The following is a 16,069-nucleotide window of genomic DNA, read 5'->3' on the forward strand; positions in this document are numbered from 1 at the left end:
ATCATGCCTCTCATTAAATGCTTGAAAGACTAATTAGCATTTCTTTTGCATTTATTTAAATCTCTTTATTTATCTTGGACCACATAATGCCATGTGTCACTCTAAGACACCATACTTGGCTTCCAAGGTTCCATCTCAACCATCCATGTGGCATTCCCACATTAATTCACCAATTTAGGAAAAATTAATTATTTTCTCAAATAATTGAATATCCACTATTTTCCCATTCTCCACAATTTAATTCCTTTATGGAATTTACTCCAAAATTACCAAAAATACCCTTTGTGAATTATTACTCCCATTTATCTCCTCATTTTTACAACAATGAGAAATTAATTCACTTCCATACTTAATTTCACCTAAAAATTATTTTTATTTTACCAAAATACCCGTTATTGGACTTCACTATCCAAATTACCAAAATGCCCCTCTCATAGGACACCATTATTCTCAAGGATCCATCATATTCTTAAGGGCATTTTTTGAAATTTCTCACTTCCTTTCTCATTCTCTTAACACTAGTAACACTGGGTGTTACAAGGGGTCGAAGGGTATTTATGTTAAAGTTAATTCCCAAATGTTAGATTTAGATGATGTTTGGCTTATGTATATTAGGACTAATGATGTATATCTTGCAAAGTTAATAAAATATGTTTTCATAATTTATATGGTCATATCTTCATTCATACCTCTCCAATTTGTATATGAAAGAGTCCCTAGATTTCCTAATAAAGGTCTTATTCTTAATTTGTTAAGAATATGTGACAAAGACCTTTGTTTTTGGGATTTCTTAAAGTGATTCACAGTCCTTAGATTTCTTAGAATGGGATTATGATTAATTGATTATGGACTGGCTCATGGGCTACTACCTTTGATTAGTATGAGATACTAATGATAAGGGATAGTGAGTCACATGCTATAATTCATGAGATGAATATAGTAGACATATGGGTAGATATTAGTTGAACATCTACTGAATATGACGCAAGTGACAGATCACATGGCTAAGAGGATTAATGATCTATTATTAGATTCGATTGTGTTCCAGGTCTTTAGACAAGAGGTAACATAATTGTATTGTATGTTAGTGTCAAAGATTAGTTGTTTTGTTCAAAATCGCCCATATATCACAGTGGGAATGTTCTCTGTGTGGTCTTTGTGCAGTAACGTATGGAGACGAGTGATTTCTAATGGGATCCATTAGCCTCCGATGTGAGGCAAATATCCTATGCGACCAGTTATGTGTTGGTCACTTGGGGTATGGATACTCAAGAAGGGAGTTGAATTGAGTGATTAAAAATTTTACCAATTTTTTGAATAAATTTCATGTTATTACAATTTTATCCAAACCAGATATATGTAAATATATATGAAAGTTTGAAGTGATGAATTTCATGCCACAACATATATCAATGAAACACAATATATATCACAAGACAATTTTTAAGTGGTTTAGTGTATTCCACACACCTAGTCTACTCTCCCAAGTTCTAACAACGCTTGGGGTTCCACTAAACCAACACCAAGATTTTCTCTTAGATCACCTTGGAAACTAATACAACCCTAGATTACAAATGGTTCTAGGTAACCTAAGCAATCCACAACAATGTTTAAATAAATACAATACTTTGTCCATACTTGGGCTCAAATGATTTAAGCAATAAATGAAATGATACAATAACCTCAAGATGGAGAACTTTGGATAAAACTTGAAGTGATTTTATCCTCTTTGCCTTGTGGCTCTCGAGTGAGTGAGCAATGTAGCTTGAAGAGCCTTTGGATGCTTGGTTAGCTTGATGAGAGATTGGGAACTTTTAATGCTTCTTTGAACTCAAATAAATGCTAAAACTTCTCAAGCAAAACAACCCTTAGGCTTTTATAGACACAATTGGAGAACCTATCCAACGTTCAAAAAATTGACCATTGGAACCGAGGAGTCGACTTTCCTAAAATAAGAGTCGACTTCTCCACTGCTAGAGTCGACTCTTCGAAATACACCAATGTTGCTAGGTTGACTTTACGTAACTTGCTCTCGATTAGGTCAACTCTAGCTTTGCAAGAGTCGACTTCAGCTTAAGGGGAGTCAACTCCATTGAACCAAGAGTCAACTTCTGAAGCCAATTTTACAGAAAATAAAATTTATACATATAGTAATTGCTTGAGACTTGGTTTTAATTAAAAACATAGCTTTAGTAGAGATTATGAATTTTGAAAAAATATACAATAATTTACTTAAAATAATTAAGGGCTACAAATTATACATCAATTATAACATTTATTTTTGATAATTATCAAAACTTAGTTAAAAAATTAATTGGGGCAAGTTGTCTCAACATTATGGCTTGTGATTGTTTAAACCCTTGGCTAGGGTGCACATGATTGGAAAGAGTTTTCAATGTCAGAAAGAGTTCCGAAGTATCATCTCAATCACACTATGCTAGATCTTGGCATAGCTATCGAGTTTTGTGAGTTTGATCAGTCCATGGCTCTCACTCGATTGGGATGTTATTCAATTGAGGGGTTAAAGTACACGGGAATCAAAAGTCCTAATAGACTCACTTGAAGTATGATTTCATTACTGATAAGGTCATCCTGACATAATACTAGATGTCACTCAAGATCTCTTGGGGTATATCGAGGAGATTGAGAGATCCTCACTATAGATCAAAGCGTTTGATTGACATCAAATTTGTTTGATGTGTCTCGATTGCTACTTAGTGGTGAACTTACAAGGTCATATGCATATCTAAGTATAATGGTGGATTAGTGATGTAATACTGTAATTAATCATTATTAAGAGTCAATGATGACACTATTAAGAGTTAACATAATGGGTTTAATAAATAGGAGCAATTGTTAAGAGTTAACATGCATGTTGTTAAGAGTTAACAAGGGTGTCAGTTTCATTATGAGATAATAAAAGGGCTATTAAGAGTTAATGATAGGTCTAGATACAATTTATAGAAAATTGAGACAAGGAAATAAAGGTAGTTGACCGGCCTTAGAGGCGGTCAACTGACTGGTCCATAATACATCATCCCAAACTGGTCAACCTGTTCAGAATTGGTTGACCAATCTTTCCTAATTTAGTGTAATTCAATCAACCGTTTCTTACAGCAAGGGTCAAGTTAGAAAATGTTTCTCTTGTCATTTTCTATAACCAAAAAAATGGGTGCGTGTTTGGGGAGGATGAAAGGAAAGATGACATGCAGATAACATGCCTCTCCCTCTCTCTCCCCTCTCTCTCTCTCTCTCTCTCTCTCTCTCTCTCTCTCTCTCTCTCTCTCTCAGACAGTTTTATCTTATTTGGAAGATGTATGAGGGTATATGGTTTGAGTATTTAAAGGAAGAGAAGAAGAGGCTTAAGGCTTGCTAGTTTTTGAAACCAAGAATTTTCTCTTGGTTATAGCTTTCTTCTCCTTCCAGAAAATTGAATCCTTTCCTCTCCTTGTTCCTCTTCCTTCCTTCTTGTATTTGCTATTCTAGCAATCCATTCCAACAATGAGAGTGCTGGATTTGGGCTTTTGTTTCTTCTAAACCCAAATTACAGCACCCATCACCTACAAAGAAGCTTGGCTAGCACATAAGCTTTTTGTAAGGTTCTTCCATTACTTGGAGCATGGATTGACTTGGTCCATCATGAAAATGAGGGTGGACTAGTCATCTGGTTATCCGATTCGGAGCAGTACGTGACTGTTTGGGAGCTGGCTCGGGTGCTTATAGTGAGGACGAGTGTTACCTCAACTGCATTTCAGCATTTACATCATCAATAGAATCTTCCAATAAGATATAATTTCTAAACGCCCTATGGATGGTTTAGTTTTTGTTGCATATGGTTGTTAGACACCGGGTCTTGTAAGATGATCTTATTCTTTTCTACTGCCATTATTTTGTTGTTTTTGAAAAAGTTTAAAAAAATGACTAAAACCCTTGCATGAACAACCAAGTGTTAGTATTTCCTTTCAATTTATAGGCATCGACTATTTCTGGGACACATGATTGGCTCGTGACACTCGGATACAAGAGGTGCATGACACTCCAGTTGCATCCGTGGCATGGTTGGGCATGGCATGAGGCATGACGCATATGGCTAAGTGCAAGCATGGAGCAAGGCACGCAGCTAAAGCGCAACATTGGTGTGCAGGAAAGGTAGGCAATGCACATGGGGGCCCAGATGCAAGGCTACAAGAGGTTGTGCACAAAAGGCATGGTCATGGAAGACTGGTCGCAAAAGGGTGTGTGCATCTGCGTGGATGGTTAGTGCGAAGGGATGTGCAAGTATGCGTGGGTGGCTGACACAGAAGTGGCATGCACGACAAAGGCACGGGAGGCTCATGGAAAGCTTGGCCACGTGCGGGCATGCTCACAAGGCACACATGCGACAAAGGGCATTTGAATGAAGGACTTGCACTGCCTCACACAACCAAAAAGGGCCTGCAAGTAGGGCCACCCCCTCTATTTATAGGGGTGGGCCCTGATTGTTGTTGTGTGCCTTCCCATCCCCTATGTTTCCTTAATTTTATTTTACTTCTGTTTTTGCTTTTGCTCTTGGCTTTTGAAGGATGTGTCTTAGCGAACACTAGTCTAATAATGGGCACATTTCTTGAGAATCTCCTAGGGGGAACTACCCTGAAGAATAGGCTACAACAGTTAAGAACTTTTCTAGGGGAACTATATCTTCCCCCAAAAGTTATGCTACAACACTAGACTTGTAAGGAGCGTCCTCCTATTTATAGCCTCGTGATTTTCACCTCTAGGGATTGTCATGTCATACCATAATCATGAGTTACGAATGGAAAAATTGTGGGAAGCATGTAGTTTGCAGGCATTATAATGCGATTTTGTGCAAGGTTTTCTCTCACATAGAGGGGTGAAGTATGGTGGGACCTAAAATTAGATTATGATGTTACTCAATTCACGCGGTTGTATCAAGTGTAGCCTTTACCATGCATTGCTCATGATTTGACAAATGTATTCAAGGGAGGCCCATTAGGCTGAGGGGAGGCCTATACGCCTAAGGGCGCCTCCCTCCTCTAGGAATAAACCAAGGGTTCACCTTGTGAGAATTGATTCAATCTAAAGGTCCTAGATATTTATTTGTGTTAGTACCTTTTGTTCTACAGTTGATCTTACTTGGATGAACCTTTTCGGGCCTTAACGCCATGTGGTGTGGTGTTAATCGTCATCCCTGAGCACATCAAAAGGATCAAAAAGGATGATAGATGGGATTATAGAAACTATTGTATTTAAGGACCTTTAATTTAAATCTAATAAACTCTTTTCTTATTTCAAAAAAAAAAAAATATCTAAGTGACCATGAATGGATAATAAGTCTAGTTAATTCACTAGATTATAAGATAATGTAAGGAATCCTACAAAGTAAACTTTGTGATATAGTGTATGTGGTGTGAATCTTAAGCCATGTTGCACAAATATGCACTTAGAAGTTGTAATGGTGGTATGTTACAAAATAATTAGGGAGTGACAATCGACATAGAGTTGATAGCTTCAATACCAATGACAATATCAATAGCATGGTATCAAACGCCAATCTTAAAGTTGTCGTCCACTCAGTATTAGCGAACCAAGACAAACATGGAGGTAACTTGGTGTCACCCATGTTGATGCGAGCACTTCGACTGATCAGTTGCTTAACGCCCCAGTAATGAAACTATTTTCAGAGTTGTAGATCTAGTTCGATAGCTAGCCAAAAAGACAGTCCTCACCAGTTCCTAGAGACTATCATGTTATCATGTTGGAAGGACCAGTATTGGGATCTCAGAGAGCATCTAGAGCCTTAGCATAATAAGGCCACGGTTTCATGACAAGTATTTCATTTTATTTATCACCACTAATCACTTTACACAGCTAAACCAGTTTGTTCCAATAGGTTACCTTACTGAGCTTGTGTTGCTCACAAGTGTTCTTGTTAAATTTTAGATACCCTATACGCTTCACATGGAAAAGGTAAGGGGATTGTAGAAGGGCGACCCTATGAGACGAGGGTCTTGATGTTGCCAAGGAGCTTAAGGTTGGATCATATGCCCTTGTTGGAAAACACTTTTATTTATTTTGTCTTACATATTCTTTCGATGAAACGTTGATATGGATGAACTGACGCTGATTTGTATTGCAAGTGGGTTAGTCAATACTTCTGCTTGTCCTTGTTTTTGATTGATTTTTTTTTTATTTAAGTTTGTGGATTATGAGGGCGAGTCTCACTAAAAAGTTGGTAGTGATCATCTTTGCTACAAGTCAATTCTAAGTCAATTTACTGGGAGAGATTATTTGTCTTCAATAATTAGGTATCCCGTGTTGTGTTGTTTGTCTAAGTAATTTAATTTTCTTCCTTGACCTTGTGAGTGGTTAGTCTTTTAGGGCTTAATTGTGATTAGAAAGGTAATATAAATTGCGTCTATTCAATTGTTTGATTTAGGTTAAATAATATAAATAATTATTAATTTTTTTACTAAAATATGAAAAAACTACTAAATTTTAATTTATAATTAAAATATTATTAAATTTTAATCTAATATAATAAAAGAAACTAACGAAATATTAATATTTTTTTATACTTTAATACAAAATTTAATAATTTTTTTATATTATAATACAAAATTCAATAAACTTTCTATATTTTTATACAAAATTTAATGCACATTTCTATTATTTAACAATTCATGTCAACAGCTTATTAAGTTTTTTAACAATTAATGATAATTTAAAATTATGCATTAAATTTAAATTTAATAACTTTTTAATTACAAATTATTAGTTAGTGATTAAATTATAATTCATCGTGATTAAAGTATATTGATCTCCAAGCAATATACATATATATATATAATTAATCATACCGTAAATATTTATTGATAAATTTAATTTTATGAAAAGACTACAATAATAGTATAATAATGAGTGAATAAAATATTATAATATTTATAAAATTAATTTGAACGCTTTTTGCAAGTTAGACCAGCAGCTAGCTAGGCTATATATATATATATATATATACAAAAAAAAAAAAAAAAAAAAGCCATTCATTGAACTAACTACCAACTCTGCATGCAATCTCTTGAAGCCCCCCTCTCCTGTCAGTCTTCTACTTATACACAATAGTTTTTCTTTCATATATGCCCCCAAGGAACAACCATCCATCCATCCCTCCCTCCCTCCCTCCCCTCCTCCCCCAGCACAAGAGAAAAAGACTAGAAAAATCAAGAGAAAAACAAAGGACACAAAAAAAGAAAGAAACATTTACAGGAAGGATAACTGCACCCTCAAGAGTCAGGTACAACCACCCCCCGGAAACGGCAGCATTACTTGCTGCCACCTCCACCGCCAGTGTCGTCGCAGAAGATGCCGCTAGCACCACCACCTACGGTCACATGGCTGTTGTTGCTGCTGCTAGCACCACCACCTACGGTCACCGGGCTGTTGTTGCTGCTGCACTTGTAGCAAACAAATCTGACGGGAACCACCGGATCCAAGTCTGGAATCCCAGCACACCTAGTGTGCTGCCAGACTCCACACACATCACAAGCCAGCATTCTCTCCCCGTCATCATCCTTCGCCCCACAACTGCACTCCACGATCCACCTCTCCATCCCCCGCTCCATCCTGAATCTACTCACCCCCCAATTTTTCCCCATCAATCTCCCCCTAACTCGAACCATTTCTGTTGCCGACCCTAACAACAGCTTCACCTGCGTCGAATCATCAACTCCGCCATACCCAACTACCTCTTCCGCTCGATATCTTCTAAACATCAAATATACTTCCTGGAAGGCCCTCGATGCTTCCATCTTCACGTCACCAACCGTCGCATTTGGTGATGACAGCACCAGCCGTTCAAGAGGCACATCTGTCACAGCCTCCTTCTCTTCCCAGTTTTCCCCTCCTGCTATTTCCACCCCACACCAGAGCTGGATCACAAATGGATTCTCACTTTCCAACTTCTTTTCTGGACTGCTGTAATCTTTAACAAACTGCTTGCAGTCCAGAATTTTTGTAGCTGAGCTGATTGCAACATCTCTATTTGCCTGAGGTCCGTAGTTGAGCATGGTTTGAGGGTGGAGAAGCCATTCATATAGATATTTCAGGTCCTGCAGCAAATGTTCTTTGCAAGGGCAATTTGTCACTACTGCACAATTGGTCTCTGTTGGATTTGGATTCCCTGCAAGACTTCCAGCTGGTTCAAGTCTGCAACAATTACGTTAAAAAGCTTATTAGTTAGAACCGTACAAGGCAATAGCAACTCTGAAAAGATTAATTGTGAGACTATTTTTCTGTGCTTAGCAACTAGTCAATTGAATTAAAAAGGCAGGCCCCTGCTATTAGTTCCTACTTAATACATATGTTTTTTGATGGAATGCCTAATACATATGTTTATTCATTTATACTTCACTATTTCAATAATCAATAGAAGGTAAAAAAAAAAAAAGTATTGGAACAGTGATGTCAATAGAATTTCTAATTACCAATGGGCAAAATAACAATAAATAAATAAATAATCTGAAGGCTAAACTACACCAATAACAAAACAAGACAAAAACCTTGCGTACATATATGCCGAGCAAAAAAAAAAAACATGCGCATACAAAGTTGCAACCTCATGCTAGTTTACACTCATAAAAGCCTGCAAATAGTTCATCTTATCATCTTTTCTGACCTTCTACACAAGTTATCAAAAATAAAATTAAACATAGGAGCATTAAAATTAACCACAAAATATGTAGATAGCTATCCAAATGCTCACCTGTACTCAATAGCACCTGAATCAGGATTGCACTGTGCATGCACAACCATCCCATCAGCAGTCCACTTCCCTTTGATTTCCTTGAGGCAGTAATCCAGGAGCTCCGGAGGAGCCACTTTGCAGACAGCGCCTCTAAGGGTGCGCCAAGTAACCCAGGTAGGCCCAGTAACTGCACGCAATACTCTAAACATTGCTTCTTCTACCCTTTTGATGTCAGTGGTGGTCCACGCACACAATGTACTTGAGGTGCAAAATCGACGTTTCTTGGAGATGGCATCACCAAATTGTAATGAATCCCCATGCTCATCATGGATCAAACTCATCAAGAAACAGAAAAGGTCTCTAACATTTACAAGCTCGTGCTCTGACAAGGACTGATAAAATGAGATTACATCCTGCAGGCGAGTGCGAGGTTTACGTCCTTGAGAGAGGAAGTTGGACAATGGTAGCCTCGAGATCATTTCTACAGCCATTCTATAGTCATCAACAGTAAGACCAAAACTACAGGCACCAAACTTGTAACCCCAGTCACCATACCATGGACAGCCCTTGGTGACAGCACATAGTAGCCGATACTCCAATCCATACTTCTTTGAGACATCCATAACACTAACTTTTCTGTCATAAATGAAAAAGTATATTTAAGATCAAAGCATTTGATGACTTAAGTCTTAGGAACAAGTCTTAACCATGGAAGATAAGGAGATTAATCTAAATCCCTAGGTAGATTGTGCAGTTGCACAATCCGACAATCCATTTTCATGGAACCGACCAGGATCACATGCAGGATTGGATTTTGGTTGGATCTTACTAGGATACAATCAGGTCAATCCTGCAGCTACAAAAGCCCTATCCTGCTACTAAAAATATATTACAGGATAAAACATTATTAAAAAAATTTCTCAAATGGCATTCCCAATAGCAGTCCAAACTTTCTTCTTCTTCTTCTTCTTTTCCTTCTTTTCTTCTTTTTCTTTGCAATGAAACTAATGCAGCAATAATAATAATATTTCATCCTGTTTAAACTACGGCTGAAAATACAATATTTCTTCTTATTCTTTTTCTTCTTCTTTGTTGCTGTGACACCAACTCTTCCTTTTTCTTAGTTACTGTTTGGTTTTTCTAAAATTGAAATTATCCATTTTTAATGGTATCGCTACTTGCCTTTTGCATAACTTAAGCTTATACAATCCTCAATTTGATGAAATAACAATCCTGATTTTGCCAACCACGGCTACCTTAGAATTGAAATTTCCAAATATGAGTAGTTCTATTTAGATATTGTGTGTAAATGGAAGGATGTCTAAGCTAAAGAAACAGAATCAAAACCCATAACAGTTTTGTGACAGCCATTTATATTACACACATTCTTCTGATGTTACAGTTTTTATTTTTTACCAGCTCAAGTACACTAACTTGTTCATGTAACGCCCATACCTTATAAAGCTTTTGAGTAGAACATGCACAGGACAAATATAAAGAAAAATTGAAGGAAATGAATAACACAGAATCCGTGACCCTTATCCAATTGCTATCTATGCAGGGACAAATAAACGAATGACCTGATGCTAACAAGTAAAATTCATGTGAGCCAAGGATCTGTTTGTTTCTATGTAATATTTTACATTGGAAAATAATTTACAAACAAAAACATTTCCAGAAACTTATTTTTCAAATCAAATTCCAGAGCTTGGTTTGCATGTAAAAATATTTTCCAAAACAATATTTTCCAAAACAATATTTTTCATTATTCGGCATGAAAAATATTTTTTAAAATTAGCTATAGTATATATGTGTATGTATATTCAAGGGTGCATTAAAAGTATTGAGTTTTACATATATATAATGGTGTTTTAATAAAAGGAAAGAATTATATGAAAGGAAGGAGGGAAAATGATCACTAGTGGAAAGTAAATTGGACAGTCATTTTCTCCCTTTTGGGATAAAATATTTATGTAATAAAAATATTTTTTATACTTCTGTCATCTGAAAACCAGAAAAGACCTTGAAACAAATGGAGCCTAAGATGTAAAGAGGCCTCAAGATGCAGAATGACATTTATTCTCCAAAGCATACAATCACAAATCCAACCTGACTCCGAGATATCTACATAGACGATCCCAGAAATCCATGATATGACATCCAGAAAGCACTGTTGAACCACCTTCTCTACCATTGACCCTAAGAAGGTGCCCAAAACCATTTGAATGGATCACACCATGCAGAAGATGTGTTGTATCTTCTAGTTGGTGATACATCCAATCTTCCACATCTTTTGTAGTCATGACATGATTGCAAGACTTGCACCTGGAAATAATGACAAGTTGCAGTTCATAAGTAAAGAAATATTCCTAGAGCAATCTAACCCAGAAGCAGAATTAAACAAATTATGGTAATACAAAGTAAATAGAAAACAAATTTTTTTAAAGGCAGCTTTATTCTTTGGTAACTCAGAACCTTGCAAATCACACCATTATATAAAAAGTGGAGACACATTAAGCAAGATACCCAAGGCAAAGAATAAATGTGTAATAGTCACAGTGCAAAAGACATGTAACTTCTGTTTGCTCACCTGGACTCAGAGAGGTGCAGAACGTCCCCACAGCTAGCACATGACTTGTGATGTCCACCAATGGAACCCCAATCTGCCTTAATTATGAAATGGTAACGCTTTGCACAGACCGGATTCCCACTCCAACCTTTGTAAACCAAAATTCAGCAAGAAAGCATAAAAAGTTTTGTTTTTTTGATATTTCCATTTAATTCTGGATTATTCAATCCAAAAGTGAAATGAAAATAATTTAGGCAACATAATCTAGAAAACAACAATAACAATTGGATATAAGTCCATAATAGTGAATTCCATGAAAAACGAAAAAGAAAAAAAGCATAATCATGACAATAATTATTTAACAAATTGATCCTAAATCTTGCAACACCCTTTACTTCACCAACCAGCATCCTACAAAGCAGAGTTTATTGGTTGAAAACAAAATATACATGTTCTTCATACATATTTTTGTATCTTTGCCTTGCACAAGGATATGGTGGTCCAACAAGCACAAGGTGAGTCATGAATCAACCAATATGTCAGCATGCAACTGACAAAGAGGAAGGCACATTAACAGGGTTTGCGTCAGTCCTCGGGTATATTTCTATATTTTTGTTCAAAGTATTTTGAAGTCTTCGTAATTTGTACATATAAATAAACTGTTCAACCCAAACTTAAGCAAACTGTTCAAGAACTTAACAAACTGTCATAAAAATGTACCGTGATGTTTAATACAACTATTATCATACAAAGGGAGAACACCAAATTAGTGACTCAAAAATTCTAAAGCTCTGCCAGCCCATTTCCTCCCCCCAAAGAAGGTGCCGCTCAACACAGTATATTTACAAGGTAGAAGATATTCAACCTAGTTAAAATAAAGAATGAAAATGGAACATAACAATGATCAAATACAAAAACTGCAACAAGACACACTATCTAAAACCTAATCTGTGACTGCACAGTGCGCATGTAGACAGAACACCAACCTGGAAAATCCCCATGAAAACTTTGTCAAAGTTTTGTAGTCAACAAAATTATCCAATAAAAATATTTATATGACAATTTGACACTATATTGCAATCTGCATGTTCAGTAATTCTAATGACAAAAAAGGAAATGAACATTTCTAAAGACGCTCAATCCCCAACTTTTCTATAATCATTCATTCCTATTATATTTATTTTACATAAAAAATAAAATAAAATCAACGCTGTTATTGAACACTATTTTGACTTTTGAATTTATGGTGCACGACATCCACTATTTCTTTAATTACAGTAATTAAAGAAAGTTAAATAAATGCTGGAAGTGAACTAATTCCTCAGAAAACCCGACAGGAACAAAATTGTGGGACCGAATATGAAATCGAATCCCCCCTTACGTGCACTGCTTCGCTACCTCCAGTCAAAGTAATAATATATATTTAACAGAAATGTTGTTTAAAAATAATATTTTAAAACCCATAAAATAATAAGTAATTATAAAAAGAATTAATATCTCTTAATTAATTATTTAAATATTAAATTAAAATATAATAAATTATTTAAATAGTCTCATCGTATATCTAAATAGGAATTATAACCTGCTCCCAAGCCCTATTGAACGGACGTGGGACCGATTACCTCCATCACTATTTTTGTTTGGGCAAAGAACTCTATTTTCAAAATAACAGAAATATATATATAAATATATAATATCGTGTTGTATGGTATGTATGGTATATAATAATAATAATAATAATAAGGTAAAAAAAAGAATAAATTATTATAAAATTAAAATGAATGAAAACATTAAAATAAAAATAAATAAATAAATAAACAGGGGCCGAGTTAAGAGAGGCGGTGGCGATTCGGTCGAAAAACTCACCCACGACTCGGCACTGGTCACAGTAAACGGATCTGGATCTAGCGACGTCCTCCTCGACGATATCTAGGCACACGACGGCTGGGTTGGCGTCGGGGCCGTCGTCGGCCGTGAGATCCCCGACGCGGAACAGCATCTGCCAAGCGAGGTGGGGGAAGAGCGAGGAAGGAGGAGGCAGCACGGCGTGCTTGGAGAGGAACGCGCTGATGCTGGTCCTGAAAGGAGGTCCGCCACCGGCAGTCGGCGGCGGAAACGTCAGGAAGTCGTTAAGGTCGGCCGTCACGCGCCTCTTCATCCTCTTCAAAGGTCGGCCGCTAACAACCGTATCTCCGATCTCAATAGGCTTAAGATCTGACCTGATCTGATATAAAAAGTATATAGATCTGACGAGATCAAAATAGGAAATAAACAAAAGGTTTGTACAGAGTATTATTATTTATGAATGAACAATAGGCGTATTTACATGTATGTCTGTTATCATAAAAAAAAGTCTGAAAGCAGCAACAAGAGAAAGGGAACGACGGAGAAGGGGGGGGGGGGGGGGGGGGGATTGAACAAGTTTCAGTGCAGTGGCTGAAACTAGGGTTTCAGATGTAGACGACGATGACGACGACCGAGATGATGATTGTAGATGATTCTGGACTTTTTGGTACTTTCATATGTATATATATTTATTAGCTATTATTTATTATAATTATTGCCACTGGATGTGGAGAAGAGCAGTGGTTTCTGTTGCGTTGCTAAGGAAGGGTTTTTATTTGATCAAAAGGATAGGAATAAGAAAGGGTGGTGCTTTGGGCTTCGGGAAAATAGGTTAAGTCGGTTTCGGGAAACGAGGAGAGATCGATGGTAATGCTACTGCCGTACGGTTTCCAAATTTCCTTTTTATTTCTTTTTTTATAAATTCAAAATTCCCTATTAGCTTAATCGCTAAGCCACCTCTGCTTTCCTGGAAGAGACTTTATTAAAATTACTTAAATGCCCCTATTCTTCTCTGTTCCCTTAGCGCAGGGGTAATTCTGGAAATTGACGTTAATAGGAAGGTTAAAAGTGGCAAATCACATCTGCAACGTCTTTTTTGCGCATGGAAAGGCGTGAAGTTTGATGTTTTCTGAATTCAACTAGGTCGCCCGTGCGATGCACTGGACTTTCTTATATTAAATTTTTTAATTTTAAATAATAATAATATTATTATTATTATATGCGTTTGGAAGTCTGATTGCAAAAGTCCATAAAAAATTATTTAGTAATCAGCTTATTATTTAGTAATTATTTAAAAAAGTTTATTAATTATTTAAAAAAAATATTTATTAATTTTGCAATAATAACAAAATGTTGTTATTGCATAATTATTTAGTAATCAGCCTTGGCTTTTGTAAATTTATTTCAGATATCTATTGGTACATAAATAAAAAATAATATTGTTATTATTTGGTGATTAGAAATTAAAATTTTCATTTGGTGAAATAATTATTTGGTTGAACAATTAAATTTTTATTAAAAATAAAAAACTGATGGCCCTTAGAATTTAAAAAAACAAGAACTAATAATTATTTGTCATGTGCTAATTGTCACTCTTACCTTTACACTTAGTTTGTTTAATATTTATTGTCAGTCGAACATAATAATAAATTTATTAATTAAAAATATCGTCATCAAATTATTTGAAATTTAAAAAAAAATAATCAAAAAGCGTATGATAGTCCATATGCAAACACTTCGATATTTAAATTAAATACTAAAAACTTGAATATCGTATTAAAATCAATATCAGATACATATTTCTTTTAGAATAAGAATTCATCTATTTATTGAGAAGTATGGAGCTTTTCTGAATCCCCTAATATTAAGATTCTTTTATATAATATTTATCCTAATATTTTAAGATCCACTAAAATTAGAATTCTTATAAATAACGTTTATTTTGATATTTTAAGATTCATTAGAATTAAATTTCTTGTGAATAATGTCTACCCTGATATTCTAAAATCAATTAAAATTATAATTTTTGTGAATAATATTTATCTTGATATTCCATTATTCACTAGAATTAAAGACTCTCCCCAAATTAAGGTGAGTCCAAAAAGTTAATTTGGGCTTTGAAACCTTTTTTATATCTTTTAATGAGATTTTACATATGGAACATCAATACTAACTTATGCTCACCCTTAATGCATGCCACTTTATTCAAATTCTAAAATATAAACAAGCTAAAAACATCATTTTAAATTTTCTAATATTATTTTTGTTGTTGTCAAAAATATAATAACAAAAATATAACAATTAAATTTTATATTGTGGGGCTTACTCAAAATACCATGATTGTTGAATGTGAGTGCTGTAAGGGGCGTGACTACCTCAAGGATATGAATGCCTTTAGGATGAGAGTGTTGCAAAGATGAGTGCCACAAGAAGGCTATCAGAAGGGTAGTTGCCATAAAGAGTCTCCTGCAAGCGATTGCTTTTCTATAAATATAACATGGAGCTTGCTGAAAATACCATGATTGCTGAATGTGAGTGTCGTAAGGGTGAAACTGCCTCGAGGATGTGAATGCCTTTAGGATGAAAATGTCGCAAGAAAGGCGCTAAATTGTTGTGAAGTGTCTGGTGTGCCTATGCTAATTAATTTCAAATGGATGATGAAAGCATAGGGGCGACAATTGGTCCTCTACCTATTGTTGAGGATCTAGGAGAGTTACCTGCGCACTCCTTTGTTGATGAGAGCCTTGTGGAGGCAAATATGCTCCTGTTAAATGTTGGCTATCTCGTAGTAGTGGGTGAGACTCCCCACTTTGAAAGTGAGTCCCATGATTACTTCTGGGGGCGTTTGGTATAGGAGAAATTTTAAGATTCCTAAGAAGGTTAAGTTGGGAATCTGTATTCTCATGTTTGGTACA

General features: G+C 35.7%; 1 protein-coding gene across 3 annotated transcripts; it reads right to left on the reverse strand.

The window, feature by feature from the left end:
- Positions 1-7,026: 7,026 nt before the first annotated feature.
- On the reverse strand, positions 7,027-14,007 carry LOC127804053 (PHD finger protein At1g33420). Of its 3 annotated transcripts, XM_052340773.1 has the most exons (7): positions 13,636-14,007; positions 13,176-13,533; positions 11,331-11,457; positions 10,850-11,065; positions 8,759-9,376; positions 7,421-8,202; positions 7,027-7,378 (listed from the first exon to the last, which is right to left on the reverse strand). In XM_052340773.1, exons 1-7 carry the CDS (start codon positions 13,651-13,653, stop codon positions 7,320-7,322), a joined length of 2,178 nt encoding a protein of 725 aa, XP_052196733.1. In that variant the 5' UTR covers positions 13,654-14,007; the 3' UTR covers positions 7,027-7,319. The 3 variants fall into 3 exon arrangements, with proteins under 3 accessions (XP_052196733.1, XP_052196732.1, XP_052196734.1); XM_052340772.1 differs by having other exon boundaries at positions 7,031-8,202; positions 13,636-14,004; XM_052340774.1 differs by having other exon boundaries at positions 7,032-8,202; positions 13,176-13,555; positions 13,636-14,003.
- Positions 14,008-16,069: the final 2,062 nt, after the last annotated feature.

The sequence above is a fragment of the Diospyros lotus genome, chromosome 6 (assembly GCF_014633365.1).
Source record: "Diospyros lotus cultivar Yz01 chromosome 6, ASM1463336v1, whole genome shotgun sequence".
NCBI lineage: Eukaryota > Viridiplantae > Streptophyta > Magnoliopsida > Ericales > Ebenaceae > Diospyros > Diospyros lotus.